Raw genomic sequence first — 23,557 nt, forward strand, 5'->3', positions numbered from 1 at the left:
TACATATTTATTGGTGAAAGAATGTTAAATGTTATATACAAGTCTCCCTCAAATGTGAGGAGATGAGGGCTACTCAGGAGATGTGGAGTTAGGAGGGGACTGGGTAGGAGTTGAAAGTTTTGTTACAACAAAAGCCCTAGAGCAAGGGAAGCTTAGGTGCCTAAGAACTCAGGAGTTTGTTTCTTCATATCCATGAAGATCACTGTATATAAGGCAAACTGGAATATGATTTAAACCAATCCTGATTATAAATGCTAGATAACTAATAAAATAAAAAGAACTGAAAATCTGCTTTGGCAGCAAACCATTCCCACTAATTGCAGTCATTCACAAGAACTTACTAATTAAGCTTAATTAGCTTGTAGCACAATTATGTCTATCATTAAATATATGGCAAATGAGACAATGTGGGAAAGTGTTATATAAACTGTAAAGCACCTTACAAATATGACTGCTATAATGTGTCAAATTAGCACTGCAGTGAGTTTTGATTATAACTATAAAGTCCACTTACTTTATATCTTTGTAGACTTATTCAAGCCTATGGGCATATGCTTATGACTTTTAAGCCATTATCAAAAAATTTGTTTCTAAAGATGATTCTTGAGAAGTTTCACTCAGTTCTGGTATGTTAATGAAAAATTAGTCTTACCTCTTGATCACTGTGTTATTTAACCTTTATTACACATAACGTGTGTGCTTTCTCATTCCATCTTCTGAATATCCCCTCTAACTAGAAAGCTCTACTTTCTGCCAGTTATGTTACTTAAAAAAATAAAAATAGAAACATGCACACAAAACAAAAACAGATTGAAATGTTTTCTCAAACACACTAGCAAGTCTGACCTTCTCCCTTGTTTTCTAGTATCTACTTGCTACCATTACATGCACCTGTTGAGAGCATTCTGTATATAACATTCTGTACATAGCTACTTACGGTTACCTGCTTGAGGTTATTGATTGGGCTACATTTTATGATTCAGTGGCATCAGCTGGGCAAATTCACAATCAAGACTGTAAGAAATGACCCTCTGATCCTTCACCATGATTACCCTCAACTTATGCTCATGAAGAAATCAACAACTAGCTTTAAGTGGTGGTTTTCCATACAAAGATATATGGGTTTGGTTTCTCAAATATCACTTGGAAATGTGTATTTCATCTAAAAATATATAAAAATAACTATATCCAAATAATCTGCAGCATGAAAAATGTATCCACATGCTGGAAACTGAGAAAAAATAAGAGGAGTGAAACATGGTGGTCAGCTTGTTTATAGATCTGACAGATGGTGACAATGCTCTGTGATGTGAACTATTGGCAACTTCCTCATCTCACTTTTTTACAATATATAAGAATAGTTCTTCCAGGTCATGAGACTATGTTAAGGAAACTAAAACAGTTTCTTATGAATTCAGAAAAATGCGAAAGCTTACCTTTTTATAGAGAAGTTTCTCAGTTCCTCTATGAAACTCAAAGTCACAGAATCAATAGTCAAGTTCCAGGATCTTCCCAACTCCAAAATAACTGGGCTTTTTCTCTTCTTCTACTCTGAAGCTTTGGAACAGGCAGAGCTATAACATTTTTATTCATAATCTCTTATTATCACCCTCCCCACCAAAAACAGGGCAGCATCTTGTGGGTAAAGAACTTGAGCATACATCTTGTGATAAAAAGTGACAAAGAGAAGGGCTACAAAAACCAAAGTGGCACTGAATCTTTGCAGCTCAATAGGAGAAATTTTATTTTCTATTTAGAAGGATTTCCTCTGAAGAACCTCATCTCCCCCATTCCACATTAGTTCAACTTAGTCTATATTGTTCAGTAAGGGTAGACCCTGCCTTCCATGGTGAGCTTCTGACCAGTGCCTGGTCTGAGTACTTCATCCAGCTGGCCATAGTAATTGTACAGGGGGAGGAGTGTGGCCCAAGTCACACTCTTCATCTTCCCTGAGGCTTTTCCATGAGACTTCTTGGTGTTATTAGGAAAAATATACTTTCATTTTCTAGACAGAAACCTTGTAAGGACCACAGCAGCTTGAGACTGCAGAGGTTATCTTGCCTCTTAGTAAAGAGAAAACCAGGCCAACTAAAAACTGAGAGAAAAGGAAAAGAAGGGTCCTAATGACATCTCTGACCTCCTGGATCCAACTCTGCCCCAGTTTCCCACTATCAAGTAATAAATTATCCCCTATCCATTGTTTATTAAGTTGATTGAGTTAGGTTTCTGTTACAACCAAGAGTCCTAATTAATACAACATGCATCTTTATACAGTTCTTGTGCTGCTTCTTGTATGTAAGAATCACATCATGTTGTGTAAAGTTCTGACACTGTAAATAGGTATATATTTAGTTTCTTTTTTTTAATTAATTAATTATTTATTCATGAGAGACACAGAGAGACAGGCAGAGGGAGAAGCAGGCTCCATGCAGGGAGCCGGTCGGAGGACTCAATCCCGGGTCTCCAGGATCACGCCCTGGGCTGCAGGGGGCGTTAAACTGCTGAGCCACCGGGGCTGCCCTGTATTTATTTTCTTAATGCATGACTTTTAGGATAACCGTGTAAGAAAAAAAAAGTAGAAAATGACATGTATAAAAAAATGGATCTTAGATAAGTTATCCAATTAAATAGTGGGCATGAAAAATAGTGGGCATAAATTTTGGATGCTTTTCCAAAGAAGATATACAAATGGGCAATAATCACATGAAAAAAATGCTTGACATCATTAGTTATTAAGGAAGTGTAAATCAAAACTGTAAGGACATACCATTTTACATCCACTAGGATGGTGATCATCAAAAAAGAAAAACCAAAAATAACAAATGTTGGAAAAGATGTGGAGAAAATGGAACTCACATTTCTGGTGGGAGGGTAAAATGGTGCAGTTGCTATGGAAAACAGTTTGATGGGTCCTCAAAAAGTTAAACAATATTGTGATATCATAGAAATGGCAGAGTAGAGAGTTACAAGAACCAGTCCTCCACTGAAGCTAGCATTATGCTGGCAAAAACTGACAGAAGCAACTTTTTTAGAATTCTGGAATCTAAAAAAATTTAGAGTGGAGTCCAACCAGTGCTGTGCTTAATGAAAAAAAGCAGCTGTTAAATTTCAGTAACAAAACGTTGTAGCATTTTTGTTTACCTGTCTACCATCCCCCATTCCTCGGTTAGGTGGTGGCTGTGGGACATCAGTCCACATTCCTGGTGTGGCTTGCTAGTACCAGGGGAGGATAGATGCACCCTTATTCTCAAAAGACTGGCTGTCACTCTGCCCTGTCTGGTGGTTCCCTGAGGGACCCATGCTGAATCTGACCTTTGTTTTGCCCCTCTCAGCCTAGAGCAGCTTTCCAAGCAGCATCTGTTCAAAGTATTTAAAAACTTAGATTACTGGTGGCTGCCTAGGGCAAGAGACAGAGAATGGAACAAGCAGCAGATGGATCTAAAAGCCTGACAAGTAGGAGACTGAGAAGGAAGCTTACATGGGGAAATAAGGACTCTGAAGAGTTACTGTGTGATTGGGGAAATACAGCATATAGAGTACATGCCCAGGGATAGCTGTATGTTCAGAGAAGACCTGAGAGGACCCTAGGCTTGCAGCTTTGGCTGATCTTCAGACTCCATGCAATCCAGAGGTGAAGACTAAGGCAGAGTTTCAGGCAAATTGGTTTAGCACTGAAGTAGTACACCAACTCAGAGCCAAGCTACAAAAATGTGGAGAGGTGGTGGTGGTGTTTTTACCCTAGTCATTTAAGGAAATCTCTGTCAGGTCACTGACTGATTGCTGAGATAATGGAACAGAGTTTCGGTAATTACACAGAACAAGAAATGCAGTCTTGCAAAAACAGTTTGGAAAAGTCAATAAACAAATGGATGACAACAGCCTTCAATAATCAACAACAGCAAACCCTGGGAGGGGGATCTGATTCCCAGATTGACACACTGTAATATTCAAAATGTTGTTTTATTTTTTGAGTTTTTTATTTTTTAAAGATTTTATTTATTTATTCCTGAGAGACATGAAGAGAGAGTTGAGTCTTTTTTTTTTCTTTCTCCTATTCAGAATAATTTCAGTAGTCTTATCTCCAAGTTCACTCATTTTTTCTTCTGCCAGCTTGAATCTGCTGTTGAATTCCTGTAATGAGTTTTCCATTTCAGCTACTGTGCTGTTTAGCTCTAGAATTTTTATTTAGCTCTTATATAATAATAATGTATATTAATATAATATAAATACAAGTAATGTATATCTATAGATATTCTTTATTCATTTCTTCATTCTCCTAGTTTCCTTTAGTTTTTTCATCTATTATTTTCTTTAGCTCTTTGAGTGTATTTAAGACATTTGATTTAAAATATTTGCCTAATGGAATGCCTGGCTGGCTTAGTTGTTAGGGCATGCAACTCTTGATCTTGGAGTTGTGAGTTTGAGCCCCACATTGGGTGTAGAGATTACTTAAAAAATCTTTAAAAACAATAAAATATTTGCCTATTAAGTCCAATGTTTGGGCTTCCTTGGTGACAGTTTCTGTAAGCTTCTCTTTCTTTTCTGTGAATGAACTGTACTTTATTCTTTTAATCCCTTGTGATTTTTTTTTGTTTAAAACTGAACATTTAAAAAAAAACTGAACATTTTTGGGGGTTTCCTGGGTGGCTCAGTGGTTTAGTGCCTGCCTTTGGCTCAGGGCATGACCCTGGAATCCCGGGACAAAGTCCCACATCGGGCTCCCTGCATGGAGCCTGCTTCTCTCTCTGCCTGTGTCTCTGTCTCTCTCTGTGTCTCTCATGAATAAATAAATAAAATCTTTAAAAAAAAAAGTGGAAATTAAGACCTTAGTTCTAGAGAAACAAAAGCTGAGGGAGTTCATCACTAGTAGACCTGTCCTACATGAAATGCTAAAGGGAGTCCTTTAGGCTGAAATGAAAAGACACTAGACAATAACTCAAAACCATATAAAGAAAGAAATCCAGTAAAAGTAACCATGTTCGTAAATATAAAGCCAGTATTATTGTATATTTGATTTGTAACTCCCCATTAGTTTCCCATATGATTTAAAGGGCAAATGCACAAAATAATTATAAATCTATGTTAATCAGCACACAACGTAAAAAAAGGAATTTGTGATAAAACAACATAAGGATGGAGATGAACTGAACTGAAAGGAGAGATAGATAGTTCTACAATAATGTTGGAGATTCCAATACTTCACTTCAATAAAGAATAGAGCGTCTAGACAGAAGTTCAATAAGGAAATAGAGGATTTGAACAACATTGAACTAAGTAGACCTAACAGACATATATAAAATACTTCAACCAAAAACAGAATACAGGGGCACCTGGATGGCTCAGTTGGGTTGGGTGCCTGCCTTTGGCTCAGGTCATGATCCCGGGGTCCTGGGATCGAGTCCTGCATCAGCCTCCTCACATGGAGCCTGCTTCTCTCTCTGCCTATGTCTTTGCCTCTCTCTGTGTCTCTCATGAATAAATACATAAAATCTTAAAAACAAAAACAGAATACACATTCTTCTCAGGTGCACATAAAACAGTCTCCAGAATAGATCATATGTTAGTCCACAAAACAATATATTTTAAAAGACTGAAATCATACAAAATATCTTCTCCAATATAAAAAGCTAAAAATTAGTAACAGAAAACTGGAAAATTCACAAAACATACTCTTAAGTAACTAATGGGTCAAAGAAGAACTCACAAGAAAATGATAAAATACTTTGAGATGAATGAAAATAAAAAAAATATCAAAACACATGGGATGCAGTGAAAACAGTGCTAAGAGGGAAATTTAACTATGAACATTTTTAAAAAGAAGACCTCAAATCAATAACTTAACTTTATACCCTAAGGAACTAGAAAAAAAAAAGAGCCAACCAAGCTAAAAGACAGTAGGAAGAAAGAAATAAAGGTTACAGCAGAGATAAATGAAACAGGGAACAAAGAACAACAGAGAGAATCAATGCAACCAAGAGTTGGTACTTTGAAAACACTGACGAAATTGGCAAAACTTTAGCTAAATTTACTTAGGAAAAAAAAAAGATGCAAATAACTAAAATCAGAAATGAAAGTGGGTGCTCGCTTCGGCAGCACATATACTAAAATTGGAACGATACAGAGAAGATTAGCATGGCCCCTGCGCAAGAAATGAAAGTGGGACTTTCCAGAAGTAAGAAAGCATTATAATAAGATAATACTGTGAACAACTGTATAATTAAGTAGGAACCAGACAAGGACGTCACTTTTATCACTGCTTTTTAAACATTGTACTGGAAGTTCTATCTAGAGCAATAAGGCAAGAAAAATAAATAAAAGGTAACCAAATTGGAAAGGAAGAAATAAAAATATATTCTCAAATGACATGATCCTATACACATGTATATTATTTATATATTATATTATATTATATTATATTATATTATATTATATATTATGAATCCACAACTACAAAACTAGAAGAAATTAAGTTCAGCAAAGTTTCAGGGGATAAGATCAACACATTAAGGTAAACTGTGTTTCTATACATCTGAATAAATAATCCAAAAGGAAATTACGAGACAATTCCATTCAGTATAGCATACAAAAGAGTAAAATATATAGGAATAAATTTAGCCAAGGATGTAAAAGACATACACAAGAAGTACAAAATACTGCTGAAAGATATTAAAGAAGACTTAACAAACAAAAAGGCATCCCATCTATGTTCAGGGATTGGAAGATCTAATAGTGTCAAAATGGTAATGCTAGGGGCGCCTGAGTAGCTCAATCAGTTAAGCATATGTCTTTGACTCAGCTCCTGATCCCAGAGTCCTGGGATAGAACCCTACATTGGGCTCCCTGCTTAGCAGGTAGTCTGCTTCTTCCTCTTCTCTCTCCCTATTCATGCTATCTCTCTCTCTTCCTCAAATAAATAAAAAATATATTTTTAAATGGTAACGCTATCCAAAGTGATCTACAGATTTTAAACAATCCCTATCAAAATTCCAATGACCCTTTTTGCAAAAATGAAAAGCCATTCTGCAAATTCATATGAAACTACAAGGGGGACCAAACAGCAAAATGATTTTGAGAGAACAAAGTTGAATATCTCATACTTCTTAATTTCAAAACTTACTACAAAAACTACAGTGTTAAAAAAAAAAAAAAAAAAAAAAACTACAGTGTTCAGGGCAGCCCCGGTGGCGCAGCGGTTTGGCGCCACCTGCAGCCCGGGGTGTGATCCTGGAGACTCGGGATCGAGTCCCACATCAGGCTCCCTGCATGGAGCCTGCTTCTCCCTCTGCCTGTGTCTCTGCCTCTCTCTCTCTGTGTCTCTCATGAATAAATAAATAAAATCTTAAAAAAAAAAAACTACAGTGTTCAAAATAGAGTAGTACTGGCAATAGGATGGGTTATAAACCAATGGAATAGAATTGAGAGTCCACAAATAAATCCATACATATACAGCCAATCAATTTCTAAGATGCCAAGACAATTCAATGTTGAAAAAACAGTCTCTTTTTAACAAATGGTGCTGACACAACTGTAATATCCACATACAAAAGATGCAGTTGGACCCCTACCTCACACTATATACAAAAATTAACTCAAAATAGATCAACAACCTAAACATCAGAGCTAAAACTAAAAAATTATTAGAAGAAAACACAGGGCTAAGTCTTCATAGTCTTGTATTTGGCAATGGATTCTTAAATATTATGCCAAAACCACAAGTAGTAAAAGAAAAAATGGATACATTGCATTCAATAAAAAAATTTTATACATCAAGAGATATTATGAAGAAAGTGAAAGGACAACATGAGGCATGGGAGAAAATACCTGCAAATCATAAATCTGATAAAGGTCTAGTATCCAGAATATATAAGAATCCTTACAATTTTAGAAGAGACAAACAATCCAGTTAAAAAATGGGCAAATGATTTGAATAGAGATTTCTGTAAAGAAGATACATAAATGACCAAAAAGTACATGAAAAGATGCTCAATATCATTAGTTATCAAGGAAAGGTAAATCAAAAGCACAATGAAACACTAGGATGGCTATATTAAAAAAAGAAATTAACAAGTGTTATGAATATGGAGAAATTGGAACCATTATACATTGCTGAAAGGGATGTAAAATGATTCAGGTGCTGTGGAAAAGTATGGCAGTTCCTCAAAAAGTTAAACATAAAATAATCATATGACTCAGCAATTCCACTTTTAGTCATATATTTTAAAGAAGTGGAAACAGGTATTTGAACACATACTTATTCATGAATGTTCACAGCAGTACTATTCACAGTAGCTAAAAGGTGGAAATAACCCAAATGTCTATCAACAAATGAATGGATAAACAAATTGTGGTATACATATACAATGGAATATTATTCAGCCATAAAAAGTAATGCACTACTGATGCATGCTATAACATGGATTAGCCTCAAAAACATTATGCTAAGTGGGGATCCCTGGGTGGCGCAGCGGTTTGGCGCCTGCCTTTGGCCCAGGGCGCGATCCTGGAGACCCGGGATCGAATCCCATATCAGGCTCCCGATGCATGGAGCCTGCTTCTCCCTCTGCCTGTGTCTCTGCCTCTCTCTCTCTCTCTCTCTGTGACTATCATAAGTAAATAAATAAAAATTAAAAAAAAAAACATTATGCTAAGTGAAACAAGCCAGACAGAAAAGGTCACATATCCTATGACTCCATTTATGTGAAATTAACCAGAATATGTAAAACCATAGAAACAGAAAGCAAATTGGTAACTGCCAGGGGTACAGAGAGATAGGAATGAGAACTAACTGCTTAATAGACACAAGGTTTTATTTTGGGGTAATGAAAAGATTTTGGAACCAGACAGAGGTGATGGTTACACAACATTGTGAATGTACTAAATGTCACTTGTTCATTTTTTAAAAAAAGATTTTATTTACCTATTTATGAGAGACACAGGGAGAGGCAGAGACACAGGCAGAGGGAGAAGCAGGCTCCCCACAGGGATCCCAATGCAGGACTCGATTCCTGAACTGGGATCACGCCCTGTGCCAAAGGCAGATGCCCAACTGCTGAGCCACCCAGGCATCCCTCGCTTGTTCATTTTAAAGTGGTTGTTATGTGAATTTTATTTCCATTAAAAAATAAAAAATAAAAACACAATACCTGAGATACAGTCAGAAAAATGGTTATATTTTGGGAAAGTAGTGACTGGAAGAGGACATGAGAGGAGCTTCAGGGGTGTTGGTCATATTTAATTTTTTTTATTTGGGTATTGGTTACCTAGCTGTGGTTACTCCATTAAAATTTGGGGGCTTAACACTTGTGATGTGTGTACTTTAGTTTTTTTTTTTTTTGTACTTTAGTTTTTTATATGCACCCTATACTTTAACATAAAACTTTATTTTTAAAGAGTTACCTTGTGACTCAAGATATACCAAAAAAGAACTGAAAAACTTACGTTCACATAAACACTTGTATACAAATGTTCACGGCAGCGCTATTCATAATAGCCGAAAACTGGAAATAACTCAAAATCCCATCAATGGGACGCCTGGGTGGCTTAGCAGTTTAGTGCCTGCCTCCGGCCCAGGGCATGATCCTGGAGTCCTGGGATCGAGTCCCACATAGGGTTCCCTGCATTGGAGCCTGCTTCTCCCTCTGCCTATGTCTCTGCCTCTCTCTGTCTCTCATGAATAAATATTTTTTTTAAATCCCACCAACTAGTAGATACACAAAATGTAGTATATTCATGCAGTAGATTATTCAACCACAAAATACAGTAAAGTATTGACACACAGTGCAACATGATGAATGAACCTTGAAAATATGTTAAACAAAAGAAGCCAGACACAAAAGACTACATGTTGTATGACTCTATTTATACGAATTGCCCAGAATAGGTAAATCCACAGAGGTGGAAAACAGATTGGTGACTGCCAGCAACTTTGGGGTAGGGAATAATTGGGAGTGTCTTCTAATGGGTATGTGTTTCTTTGGGGGGGTGGTAGAAATGTTCTGGAATTAGATAGTGGTGATAGCTGCACAACCTTGAAGATATTAAAAACCACTGGATTTTACACTTTAAAATGGTGAATCTTAAGTTACAAGAAATTTACTGTTATATGAAATATATTACAATAAAAAGGATTTTAAATATTTTTATAATATATATGAACTCTAGCATATCAAATATAAGAAGTTCAAAGGGAAAATATTACTTTGGAAATGTTCTCTTTCCTCCTGTCCATCCTTCAGATGAGCACATTTTTTTTATCTATCTATCTATCTATCTACCTACCTACCTACCTATCTATCTATGAGAGACACAGAGAGAGAGAGAGAGAGAGAGAGAGAGGCAGAGACACAGGCAGAGGGAGAAGCAGGCTCCATCCAGGGAGCCTGACGTGGGACTCAATCCAGGGACTCCAGGATTGCGCCCTGGGCCAAAAGCAGGTGCTAAACCGCTGAGCCACCCAGGGATCCCCCAGATGAGCACATTTTGGAGGTGTACCTCAGATACCACTGGAGAATGGAGGTAGGTGAGTCATAGTTAGGAATGAAAACTGTGACCAATAGCCCTGATTGTCCCTGCCTGAGCAGAGGAATGTGGCAGCTGATGAGAAACAGATCTTGGGCTGGAGCAAGGGAGAGAAAGTTAAAAGTGGTAGAGACAAAGTGCTGGCAGCTCTGGCACCAGAATGCTTTCCATTGCTTCATCTACAGGGTCATGCCTTAGGAATGAATAGTCTCTAACTGATTTAAGCTCAATAGCCAAAGGTCCTGAGATACTTCTTACCCCTTAGTAAGGAGTAAGAGTACTCCCTACTCTTTTGATGACTTTGGTTGGATATTATGCAGTTCTTGGTACTTGTAATGTTAGGAGTATTCCCAAAGCCTACCCAAACCATACATTTATTTGGGTAGACCTCTGGGACTCTAAAAATGCCTGGGTTTACAAATCAGGAACAAAAGTAGGCTAACAGTTTTAAGGGTAAATCTGGATCAAGAGCAGCTCAGATTTAAATGGATCTCAGAGTTTCAAGGACTTAAAGGTCAGCTAAATTTTATTTTGGTTCTCATCCTCCACAGTCCCAAGTGCAAAAAGGAGTAAATGAAGCACCTACTAGCATTTTAGATAGACAGTAAAGGGTTTCCTTGGTAGTCTGAAATGGTTCCTGCCTAATTCTGTGTGCCAGATGTTTCAATGTGTGTACAGGAGAGATAGTAAGACTTAGTGGAAACTGATAGACAGCAGTCCTGAAGTCTAAAATCCCAGAATTTTTCAACCACATTTGTGATTGTCTTCCCTCCCTTCACCTCTTTTGTCTACTCACTCTGCTCCTCTAAGGACATATCCAATTTTTACCTTCATTCTTAAATGGACCAATAATGAAACTGAGATAGAAGATGTTCTACTTGCTGGGAACATGGGGGCCCAGGGTCAAAGATGAGAATACCTGAAAGACACAGCTTTAACATAAATATCATGGCACAAAATGAGAGATGGATGTTAGGAGATAAATTGAGATGAGGAGAGACAAGTTTAAAATATACATCTCTATGTCTATCTTAATTTTGTTCCTCTTCTACTGCTACAAAGATACAGACATAAATACACAACATATTTGCTCACCCAACTTGCCATTTCCTGGCGGTTAAAAACACAGGGACTTTTCCACAACCCATCCCTGACCCAGCAGCCATACCTACCTTCTGGAAGTCAGACGCTAGAAGTGACTGCCTACTGACCTCCAAGGTGCTCATCATTTCTCTGGTCTCTGTGGCTTCTATCCCTGCCTCCCTGAGGCAGAGATGTCTTTTGTAGTCCTTCCTTCTGGAATTTTGGACTTTGGCAACTGCTCCTGAAAAGAAAGGAAGAGAGGTAGGCAAGAATCAGTAAATGTCTTCATAGGCATCCTTGTGTAGGTAGGCTATAGGAGAGCTGGGCAGAAGTTTATCAGGGATGGAGCATCAGAGAAATGAAAGAAAAGGATACCTCCAAATGGTTGATTTTACCTCTTTGCAATCTTTCTCTGTACCCTCGTATCATGTAACTCTGCCTCTGTTTTCACCCTTATTTACTTCCCTTAAACATGCTCATTTCCATTGCTTTCTACAAAATACCTTTCTCTCCTGATCCTCCACAAGTGGAAATAACAAAAGCCTGTAAAGCCTTTATTCTATACATCTAGATACAAATTACCTTCTATTCTCTTGCATGCAACAAAGACTTTGTGATATCTTTTGTGTACCTGCATTAAAGTAAGCTCTGTGAAGACAGGCAGCTTGATTTATAGAATTTCATGTCCAAATGCTTGTACACGTGGAAGTGCATAACGAGCTAAAGAGATAGCGGCAAGAGAAAGGGAAGAGGAAGAGAGAAAAAAAAACCAAAAGAATAAAATTCTTCAAGAATGGAGATTGAAGAATGAATATTGCCCAGCATTGATGGGAGTAGAGGAATTTAGTCTTGAGGAAATAGAAGCAGGATCTATTTGTAATGACAGAAAATTGATGAGAGGAATGAAGACAGGGATGCACTGAGTGGGAGACACACTTTAAAAAAAAAAACCACTATTTTTTTAATACGTAAAAGTATGCAAAAGGAAAAAAAAAAAACCTGGTCTATAATTCCACAACATGATAATCGTTACTGACATAAAATTACATATTTTACATGTGTGTACATATTTTATATGTGCATGAAATATTTATATTTTATGTAAAATACATTTTATGGTCAGGATGTTGAAACAAAAAATACAGAATAAAAAGTGAAAGCATTCCTCTTCCTTCCATCAACAGAAACTGTTTTTGCTTTTTGTTTCCTTTCAGAAATCAAACTGGCAACTTGACTTAGGTTTCTGATGAGGTGACAAGAGGATGTTGGGCCAGATCAGAGATTTGGGGTTTGACTGATTTCAACATGCCTATGAAATCTGGCTTGAAGGAAAAAGGTAACCATCTGAATATCAAAGTTCCCAAAGCTTTTGATTGCTAACTCTAAGGTCAGTTTATCCCCATTCCCAACCTGTTTTTCTTTCAGGAGCTTCAGGGGCAATGTGTCCCCTTCCTGGCCTGACACCATTATTCCAGAATGCTGTTGAACTGAAGAGGTTACTGGCAGCCTCGGTATGCATTCATTGCCATAGACAGTGCTTTGTATACAAAGATCCAGGACAGAAGCAGGGATAGTTGGTTTCTGGAGTGCTAAGTACCCAACAAATACAGTCAGCAATTTGTATCTTTTACTCACTTATAAATCGCTGAGTATTCACAATCAGTTAAAAAAAAAAAAAGCTACTATTACCACGTTGATTCTTTTAACAAATTTTTATTGAGCAATTTATGCGTGTCTGGCATCTGTGCATTGGGGATACAATGATAAAAAACCATAAGCAAAGACAGCCTTCCTGCTTTGGAGAGTTTATGATCTAGTTGTGTGGAGAGGGATAGATTGATCAAATAAACATATAAATGTAGAACCACACTGTGCAGTGAAAACATACATGGTCCTTTGAAAGTGTAAGGGTTGAGGGCAAATGAGCATGGCAATGTTTTTATAATGGTAGAGGTTCATTATCCGTTCAACTGCTTGGCTTCCCAATGAATACTGTTAGCATATACATAATTTTTCTGGTTAAAAATGACATATTATTATAAAATAAAATTCTAAAGAAATGTGTTCACAATTACAAACTATTTTCATTGGTCCATGTTCTCACAAAATTGTTAATAAATGTAGACCTTGCTTAGGTTCTCTCTTATCCCAGGCTTGGTAGGTATGTTTTGTTAATGTGAGAACCAAGGTTTAGGAATATATTTTTTTAAGTAAGGCCCATCATGAACCTTGAACTCATGACCTCAATATCAAGAGTCACATGCTCTACCAACTGAGCCAGCCAGGTGTCCCAGGAATATATTTTTCAAAACCATCTCACTTTCTTTATAGGCAGTCTCCTCTCTGAACCTGCCTCCACTTTTTTTCTTTTCTAAATATACACTTAATGTCCCTGTTGGATGCCTGTATCTGTAGGTCCAACCCTCCCTGCAACCCCCACCCAACACCTTACCATTCTTCTTCAGTCCCTGAACCTGGCAGCCTGAAAAATGAATATATATCCTGACATGCTTTGATACCAAAGCATTAGCTAACTTTTTGACTTTTTAAATTTTTTTTAGAGAGATGGAGCTGTATTAGGTACAATGGGAATACTTACGAGAAAGGTTAAGAGTCTTATATGCCCTGAAGCTAGCTGTGAATAGGAGAAAGATGGCTTAGGAAGTAAGAGGTCTCCATTCACAAAGCCAATGGGAATTTTGGGGGGTTATTTACACAATTTAGGTAAAATTAGATGTTTGCCCAAATTTAAACCTAACTACGGATAATGCATTCTCATAGTTAAGGGAGTCCAATAAAAACTTTTCGGATGTTTGCAGAATTTTAAAGTAGTTATATATAATATCATAAGTGACCTGTAAAGATTAGAGCCCCCTCCTTGCATGTGCCTTTGTCTCCAAAGGTGAACATTTATTCAGTGCTGAGAGTATTTAATAAAAAGAAATAGGGCCTATCTTTAGGCGCTGGCATCTGGGTTAGAATTCTGCCTTTCCTTTCACAGGGCTTCTCTGGATAGGCTCCAGAGCTAGATCCCACTGATCAAAAAGGGATCACACTTCCTGCCCAGACTAAAGGCTCTCCCTCTGCTAGTTCAAGGCAGATATGAAGAATGCCATTGCTTCTTACAAGTAGGCATTATTTTAGAAAAAGCCTGAAGTTTTCAAGAACTAGAGAAACAGCTCAAAGCACTCCAGCCCCGAATACTTGAATTATTTCTGTACTTCCTAGATTTTGTCTCTCTTCCTTTCCCTACCCTTCCCAAGAGTCCCCCTCCTAACCTAAAGAAAGATTCTGACTCCCTCGGTGAAGGAGTAAAGGTATGAGTGAGATCTGGATAAGATTAACCCCTCCCTACTCTAAACCCATTCATATCTCCCCAAAGGGAGGTGGATTTACTAAGTGAATAGGCCTGAAAATATTAACTGGCATTTTATTTATTTATTTTTTTAATATTTTATTTATTTATTTAGGATAGTCACAGAGAGAGAGAGAGAGAGAGAGGCAGAGACACAGGCAGAGGGAGAAGCAGGCTCCATGCACCGGGAGCCCGAGGTGGGATTCGATCCCGGGTCTCCAGGATCGCGCCCTGGGCCAAAGGCAGGCGCCAAACCGCTGCGCCACCCAGGGATCCCTATTAACTGGCATTTTAAACTTGTAGGTTCTCTGAATTCCTGCAGATAGGCTGCTAGAATAGGGAAGGAGTGGTTCTCTGGAAAAACAAATATATTTCTGATGCTCACCTGGGTTTATGTTCATCTAAAGGACACCTTCTGAGGCAGTCTATGGTTTCCAGGCCAGAAAGGTGCATTAAACTCAGGCTTCAGCCTAAAAAGCAGACCTAGGAGGGCTACTCTGGATGGCATGACCCTGGACACATCTGGGCTGAGGTGGAGACAATGATTATCATCTTAAAGAAGGAAAAAAAAATATCCGTGGCACAGTGAAATGAACTTGTCCAAAATCACAGCAAGGCAAATGGCTGAAGAACACTCACGGACCTAACTCCCAAATATATATTCTTTCCACAACACAATGAAAAACAGGTCAGGACATCTTCTAAATAGACATTACCAAGGCTCTAGAAAAACTAAATAGCCTCCCTAAATTCAACATAGGATTCTGCAGCTCTGCACACAAGTTAACCGTGAAAAATGAATTCTTAGGAAAATAGGTCAGCTTTGCATTGTTTTTGAGTGGGTAGAAGACAAGACTCTGACGCCTCTGTTCAGCCAGGTTACAAATTTCTAACAAGGATGTCAAAAGGAAACCGGAACAGAGATTAGGGAATCTGAGGACTAAACTCTCTGATCCCTAAGAGTGCCCTCAGCAAGAATATGAATGTTCTAGGGGGAGCTCAGCTTCCAGAGTAACATAAGGAGAGCCAACATAAGGATATATGAAAAGCTTCCCAATAGGAAGATGCCAAAACCAGACCACTGTCACCTACTCAGTACCCAACCAGGCAGCACTGAGGCATAGACTACATAACTTCAGAATCTGACATGAAAGAAGTAGCCCTAACAAGTTGGGAGAAAACAACTAGGAGGGAGGAGATAGACAACAGGACAGCAGGAGTTCATATTTCTAGTTTTCCTGTGGAGTTCAAATGTGTGTGGTTTCAAAACAAAAATCCGGAAAGAAACATGAGGTTAATGCATTTATTCCAATTAATTAACACATTAAAAATAAAATTAAACTTGTCCAAGCCAACTCAAAAATTCTTTAATCTTTTAAACAAAATGTACAACCCAAAACATCACACTATGGTGGAGATAATAACTTGGGAAAGGGAGAGGTAGAGGAAGGAATACATATGGATTGTGGAACAGAGATGAGTCCAATCCCAAAACAAGTTTCAGCTCTTCTATCTCTTCAGAACAGAAATGGCTGCTAAACAATATAACATAAAGTATTACTGGATCACAATACAATGAACAAAGGCCATTTCAAAAATAAAAGTGACCCAAAAAGCATATCTGCTCCTAGCATTCAGCCATGAATTAGCCTTACCGATTTGTCGTCTTCCAAAAGTGAACCTGCTAGATTTTCTTCCACGTTTATTGAGGCCATTTCCAAACAGGTTTGTGAGTTAGCAGGACCATCTCAAGCAAAGGCAACAGAATAAAGGAAGTATGGGATTGACATGGCACAAGGAAGTAAACAGTAAACAAAAGAGCTACTCACGCTGCATTTCAAACAATGTTAAGGCAGGCCCATCCAAATGGAAGCCTAAGAGATGAACAATCCTTCCTTCATTAGTAGTTTTCTATTTCACACTTGAGCAGGCTTTCTGGTGTTTCTCATAGAGATCCATCAGCTGCCCAGGAAATTGGGTTGGAATACAACACAGCAATTGGAGAAGTCAGCTTTGTCTCCCTCCTCCCCCACATTCCAGAAATGGCAGAGTCAAAGCCAAAATACAATCAAAGCACACTATGTGGTGAGCCAGACAGACATTTGATTTTAATGACAAAGAGAAAGTAAATTGGAAAAAAAAAAATTAACAGAAAATACTTTTTTTTACAGATATGTATAGAAGTTATGATTGATTTGTCTGGTATCTTACGGAAAAAGAGGGAAAAAAGGAAAAGAGGTAAATTTTTTGGCTTCCACGAACATTTACTGTAAGATGCTGACGACATCGCTTGGTGTAGGTTCCAGATGAGATAGCCAACTAGTCCTGGATCATCTGGGCACCTGATTTCTAGAAGCCAATCTGATTCATCCATAAGTAGCTCTGGATGTGTATTCTTAGTCATGAACACAGGATGCTGTGTGGTCCTGGGTGGCAGCAACTGGTGCTTCTTGTACAGGTATTTCCTGAGGGACCATATTGCCTCCAACTACTTGCTCCCTTGTAGGGGACCCTGAGGCCAGAGATTTTACCAAATTCAAAGGGTGGTCACTATCCTCATCTACTTGAGGAATTGCTACCTGTGTAATGGATACTTTCGGTATTTTTAGCTGTAGTGGTCCCATCTCCAGGGAACTACACCCAGGAGGGTCACCTTGCTCAGAGAGAGGAGAACATAACTTCTCTTTTTGAACTCCAGATGTCCGAGTAACAAATTCAACAAGGTCTGGAAGGCAAGGAGATGGCCCGACGCCAGCAGGGTTAATTGTTTCCGATTCTAATCTGAGTGAATCTTGTTTCTCTAATTGAGAAGTTTCTTCTACTTCCTCAGGCATCATTCCTCCTCCTGCTAATAGGTCAAGTGCTTGGTGTGTTCCTTCTAGGCTCCCCAAACCAAGGTCAACATTTTCTATAGGAAGTCTACTTTTCAAAATGTTAGGAGTGATCCTTCCACTTCTGGGATTAGATGAGTTTTGTTCACCCTCTGCTTCAAAGTTAAGCACCAGGGTTTTGGGAGAATCTAATGGAAACTCAGAAAAGGATGGGATTGATTCCAAGTCAGTGAGAGTGGAGGGATTACATCCTACAGGTGACATAGAATTTTCTTCACATATGTTCTGAGACAGGGCAGTTGGAGATCTATGTGCTTGGTCTACTCGAGTGTTGCAGAAATCAACACTCATATCCCCCAGGTTCCTGAGGGCAGCAAGCTCTTCTACTTTTAAGTCTGTAACTTCAAAGTCTTCCAAGGCCTTGCTTTCTATTGTCACAGTTAATTCTGGATGGACATCTCGTAGCTCCAAGGCTTCTGCTTCTGGTTTCTCTGGGCTCTCCCAGGTCTCTGACTTCTTATTCTCTTCCCAAACAGCCAGTTCATAAATCATTTTACCCTGAACGTCTTTTGATCTTTCTCTCTTGAGTTTGAGCCTTCTGTAACTAGTTCTGGAAGCTGATTCTGGAGCTGAATTTTCTAGCCACTCTTCATTACCAGTTGAGACTCCTTGCTCCTCTGCACTATCTGTTAAACATGTATCTGATCTGGCTGGGGACTGGAGAAGCAATTCTGGGGCAGAAATTTTCACAGGTACATCTTGTGGGTTTTGGAGTAAAGATCTAGCTTCTGAAGGAAATGAGTCTATTTTTGCCTTAGTGGAAGAGAGAGCCTGTGCACTCAAGTCAATCACTACTTTACTTTGAGTTTCACTTCCTGTCATCAATTTCTTGGACTGTTCAGCCTTTTTGTCAGTCATCTGCAACTTGGGCTGTTCTATTTCTTCCTCCCATGCACATCTGTTCCCACTGTTCAATTTAGAATCCTCTATGCTATTGGGCTCAACACTGATACCTGTCCTCTCTCCTACAATCTCCTCAGAAAGCTTTGGTCTCTTTTCTTTTAGTTCAATATTTGCCTCTGCCATACTTTCCCCACAATCCTTTGATTTGTGGAGCTCTTGGTTTTCCTCATCCTGATTACCAGCTTCCATAAGATGGGCTTCTACCAAATTCTGAGATTCCATGATATGGCCATGTATATCTGACAGCAGAGGGTCTGGATCTACACCTGGTGGCCCTGGCTCTCCCAGGTCAAGTTCAATTTTTCCTCCTGGAGATATATCCCTATTAGCATCACTTTGTAAGGAGCTACAAGTCCACATGGCCAAAGTGTCTGTCTTTGGGGTAACAGTTTCATAAGGCCTGCTTTGGCACAACCTTGTCAGAGGCTGTAGGAAGCCATAGCTACTGCCTCTGCTTTTTGAGTCTGTGCATTCCACAACTGACCATTTCCCTAGAGACACCACAGTTTTTGCAATGGGCTTTTCAGGGTTGCTGACTAAAGGGGCAGAGATCAAATTTCTATCTGGAGGCAACTCCTCTTGGGATGCACTGTTGTTCAATGTAGAAGTGGAAGAGGTGTCTGAACTTTCGACTCTAGAAAGAGTGCTATTTTCCCCATTGGCCAAAAGACCACCACTCAGCTTAGTCTCAGGGGCCCCCTTTCCACCACTACTGTAGAATATATCATATAGGTCCTTAGCATTGGCTGTAGCTAAGCATGAATTTCGCTTTTCCAATTTTTTGGCTTGTTCACTGAACACACTTGAGAGGGGAGGTGGAGGGCGCACTAACACAGAGAAAAGGGTCTGGTCCCTGTCACTCTCACTCACCCCAGGAGCCGTCTCATCCGAAGGAATGACAGCTGGTTGTGCTGAGGCCATGATGGCTACTGGCAACACAGGATTCAAAATGTTAGGACCCAGGAAGCCAGGGCTGAGAGTGGGAGATACTGCTGGGTTTGATTTGACCGGCGCTAAGACAGCATTTGCTTGAGCAGGAGATGGGGAAGCTAGATGGGGTATGACGGGGGGTGGTGGAGGGGGTGGTGGAGGGGGCGGTGGAGGAGGTGGCAGCATTTGCTCAGGTATATGGGATGGCTCATTCTTTTCAGCCAGTACCATTTTTTCCTCTGGAGACCCTTTCAGAATCACCTCTTCCCCTCCAAATGCTTTGGAAATAATGTCGGGAGGCAAGAGGAGATCAGCTGAAGACTCTTTAACCACTGGCAGAGGCTTAGCAGTAGTTCCAGAAGACTTGATGGATAGAAAGGTGTTAAGAGGAGCTGGCTTGCTCACCGTGGCTGAACCGGACTTGCGGAGTACCGTGGATGGGATAGGCAGGTTGGGTCGGATCTTTGTCTGGGTTGAAGTTGTGACAACAGGCATCCAAGGGCTCGTATGTGCAACAACTGTCTTCCCAGAGAGCTTGATTTTTATGGGCTTTGCCTTCCCAGCCTCAGCTCTGCCATCCTCTTTGTCCTTACTGTTTTCTACAACCTCTTCCTTAGAAATACTTGGGGCCATTGAACTTTTTTCCTCCTCTTTCTCTGGCTTCTTCCAGCTGAATTTCCCAAAAGAGGAAGATGTTGGTGATTCTTTCTTTACCTCTTCCTTTAACTGGAGTTTGATGCTAGCCTTCCTTTTATTTTCAGTCTTTTCAGGGGAGTGCCCACCCTCAGAGAGTTGGTCCTCTAATTCCTCAGAGACTTTGTCATCCTCTTTTATTTCCTTCATGACCTTTGCCTTTTTTTCTTTCTTCTCTTCCTTTGGTTTCTCACTAAGTTTGCGCTTTAGCTCACTCTGCCGTCGCCGTTCTGTCTCTAGGACCACAGCCAAGCCAGCTTGGCGGTCCAGATTCCGCCGCTCCTCATACAATGGGTTTTCAACCACATATTTCTGGGAAGAGAAAAGATACAGGCTCAACAACTGGTCAGAATACAATAAGAAAGAAAATCTTGGCCCTGTTACTGTTAGAATTCAATTGGTAGAAACCCCTAACGTAGAGTCATCTTCAAAGATACAGATGGTTCTACCAGGTCAGCATCTTTTAATAGGATTGAAGACACCTTCCTAGTGATTACATGGAATTTAAAGTATGAGTGACTTTTTCTGACTCTGAAGTTGTTTGACAAAGTCAAAAGGATTACTATAGAAAGTGGAAAACTCTACAACTACTACAAAGACCAACCTTATATTTCTCATTGTGCTGGTGACCCTTCACATGTTGCTCTCCAGAGATTGGATCCCCCAAAAACTCCTCACAGAGCTGGCAGTAATATCCAGTGATGGGAATCAGAAACTCAGAACCTGAAAGCAGCAGAAGTCAAGAAAATAAGTCATTTCCACCCAGGTATAAGTAAAGGAAATCCCACTTCCCCTTTGCAGTAAAAAAGTTAATGGTATATAGGACCTTACTCACACTGTCAAGTCAGAAGTAGCATTTAGATGAATCCAAATGGCATAGTCTTCTAATTTAAAGCTTGTACTTAGGACCTCTAGGCCCTTCTCCCTCTTGGGAACACTAACTAGTTAATTCAGGAATTTCCTGTGCCAGACTCATTTCTGTTGTTGATACTCCTCAAACTCCAACTACCACTAAGCATAAGAAATTTAAAAACTATACTCCCAAATAGCTAGCTCAGTACCATTTGTATGAGGATCTATTGTGTTGGTACTACTTACTCAGGAATCTACCTTCTATAGATCTAAAGGAGCAGCACTGATGACTTATGAAGGTAAGAAATTGAGAAGTATAAAGACAAAGAAACTTCCTACTTCTCAACTCACCCCCAATAACAACTGTTCAAAAATGTTTTAGAGTTCTTAGTTGAAAAGGTAGTTAAATTTCTGTATCTTTTACTGTTCTTTTTTTTTTTTTTTTTTTTTTTTTTTTTACTGTTCTTTTTTAACCTGGATTTCAAATGAATAAGATTTTGGTGTATTTAAATTTTCTTTTGTTGATAAAGTAGGCTCCACACCCAATTTGGGGCTTGAACTCATGACCTCAAGATCAAGAGTTGAATATTCTACTGGCTGGGCCAGCCAGCTATCCCTCAGTTCTATTTTTAAAGTAGGTATGTATAAGTTTAACATCTGTCAGAATTTTGGCCATATAGGTAAAGATCATTTTTGTTTTATAGATCTCGCTTTATTTCTTCAGGATCTAATACACTATTTTTCCACATAGAAGGCATTCTTACACCTTTGTTAACAAAATGGTTATATCTCGCCCTATGCTACTTCCTAGCACCTTAGTTCAAGGGCACCTCTTCTTTGGCTAAATGTAAGGAAACTACAAAGGAGGTGGGGGATGGGGGATGGACATACCTTTTGCAGGAACAGTTATCTTGTCAGTACGCTTTACAGCATCTTGCTTGGCCTCACTCTGGGTCTTTGAAGCCCAAGGTCTGTTGTAAGGATCCAGTGTCTATTTGCGAGAGGCAGAGGCGCTCACACAACAGCACTAAAATTCAATGACCCACTTTTTTCTTTTTTTCCCCCACACCAGGAGGACCAGAAGCCCCCAGCTACCCACCCCCACCCTCTCTGCCAACTGTTAAACGGAAATCACCTGTGGAAAAGGTAAACAAATGTTAGAGCAAGTACTAGCAATGGATAAAATTAAAGAAATAATCAGGTACTCAAGGAATCAAAAGAGGCAGAAGCCTCACTTACACTGGTCATGGTGTTTAGTTACAGGCAGGTCCCCTGGACTGAGCCCTGGGGATGGTGTCTCCTTTGTTGGTATCTCTTGGTTCTTCAGATTGGGGCTCCTGCCCATTGGAGAATGTTTCATTTTCCAGCTTTGTAATGCAGATAGGGGTGTAGAAGTTTGAGGAGAAGGAGGGCAAGAATGGAAATAACAGTGGGCAAGATACCTACCTGTGTGTGCTTCTTATTGTGCATATGAGTGAAGAAGTCAAACATGGTCCCACAGATGGTGTTGCAGTCTTTGCACCAGTGATTGCCAGCATCGTAATACTCATAGGCAGCAATAGGCTGATCAGACTGCTTAGCAGCTGGCTGGGGACTCTCAGCAGGCTTGGGGCTCTTAGTATGGGAATTCTCACTGTTTACCTTTGATTCCTAGAGGGGAAAACACCTGCACTCAGAAGGAATTCTAGATCTGTCTTCTCTCAGAAAAAGCAGGTAGCTTACTGCAATAGCAGATATAGGGCCATATGACATATTTCTAGTGCCTAAAGCTATAAATAATATGGGAGAAAATCTCATGAGAAATCTGTCTACAAGGCTCAAACAGAACTAGATTCCATAGTACTACCTTATCATGGAGAATATATCGTAATGGCAATATGTTTACTTATACATCCTAAGATATTTAGGAAAATACTCAAGATTATGGAAACAGCTGGCTGCCTCTGGAGAGGGGAAGTACAGGACAAGGATGGACAGGAGTCTTTTTACTATATAACCTTCGATAGATATTGAATCTGTTCCCTATGCAATAAAATACATTAGTTAAATTTAAAAATCATAATGATAACTAAAAAGAAAAGAAAAAGCAACATGGAAGAGGTAACTAACAGGTTAAGAAAATGCAGAAAAGGGATCCCTGGGTGGCACAGCGGTTTGGCGCCTGCCTTTGGCCCAGGGCGCGATTCTGGAGACCCGGGATCAAATCCCACGTCGGGCTCCCGGTGCATGGAGCCTGCTTTTCCCTCTGCCTGTGTCTCTGCCTCTCTCTCTCTCTGTGTGTGACTATCATAAATTAAAAAAATTAAAAAAACAAAAAACAAAAAAGAAAATG

At 39.3% G+C, this 23,557-nt stretch overlaps 1 protein-coding gene, 1 long non-coding RNA gene and 1 other non-coding gene across 20 annotated transcripts in view; 2 read left to right on the forward strand and 1 right to left on the reverse strand.

Moving 5' to 3' along the window:
• The window catches only part of LOC112641624 (uncharacterized), a 48,747-nt gene that overhangs the window by 5,567 nt on the left and 19,623 nt on the right, over positions 1–23,557 (forward strand). For 10 of the 18 annotated variants that reach the window (XR_007401452.1, XR_007401456.1, XR_007401457.1 and 7 more), the window contains 6 exons: positions 12,816–12,937; positions 13,027–13,112; positions 17,128–17,194; positions 21,025–21,139; positions 21,756–21,863; positions 22,298–22,371. This is a non-coding gene — a long non-coding RNA (uncharacterized LOC112641624). The remainder of the gene's footprint in view (positions 1–12,815; positions 12,938–13,026; positions 13,113–17,127; positions 17,195–21,024; positions 21,140–21,755; positions 21,864–22,297; positions 22,372–23,557) is intronic. The other 8 variants (XR_007401463.1, XR_007401465.1, XR_007401453.1 and 5 more) reach the window with 4 other exon arrangements.
• LOC118350522 (U6 spliceosomal RNA) lies at positions 6,078–6,187 on the forward strand. Its single transcript, XR_004804479.1, has one exon. It is a non-coding gene; the product is annotated as a U6 spliceosomal RNA (small nuclear RNA).
• ZNF318 (zinc finger protein 318) overlaps positions 16,246–23,557 on the reverse strand; it is a 30,162-nt gene continuing 22,850 nt past the window's right edge. Inside the window, exons 7-10 of the mRNA XM_025418848.3 lie at positions 22,672–22,875; positions 22,117–22,216; positions 20,978–21,096; positions 16,246–20,685 (exon numbers count right to left, since the gene is read on the reverse strand). Coding sequence (XP_025274633.2) covers positions 17,353–20,685; positions 20,978–21,096; positions 22,117–22,216; positions 22,672–22,875 — 3,756 coding nt within the window. The 3' untranslated portion in view covers positions 16,246–17,352. The remainder of the gene's footprint in view (positions 20,686–20,977; positions 21,097–22,116; positions 22,217–22,671; positions 22,876–23,557) is intronic.

Source organism: Canis lupus, chromosome 12 (genome assembly GCF_003254725.2).
Source record: "Canis lupus dingo isolate Sandy chromosome 12, ASM325472v2, whole genome shotgun sequence".
Classification (NCBI taxonomy): domain Eukaryota; kingdom Metazoa; phylum Chordata; class Mammalia; order Carnivora; family Canidae; genus Canis; species Canis lupus.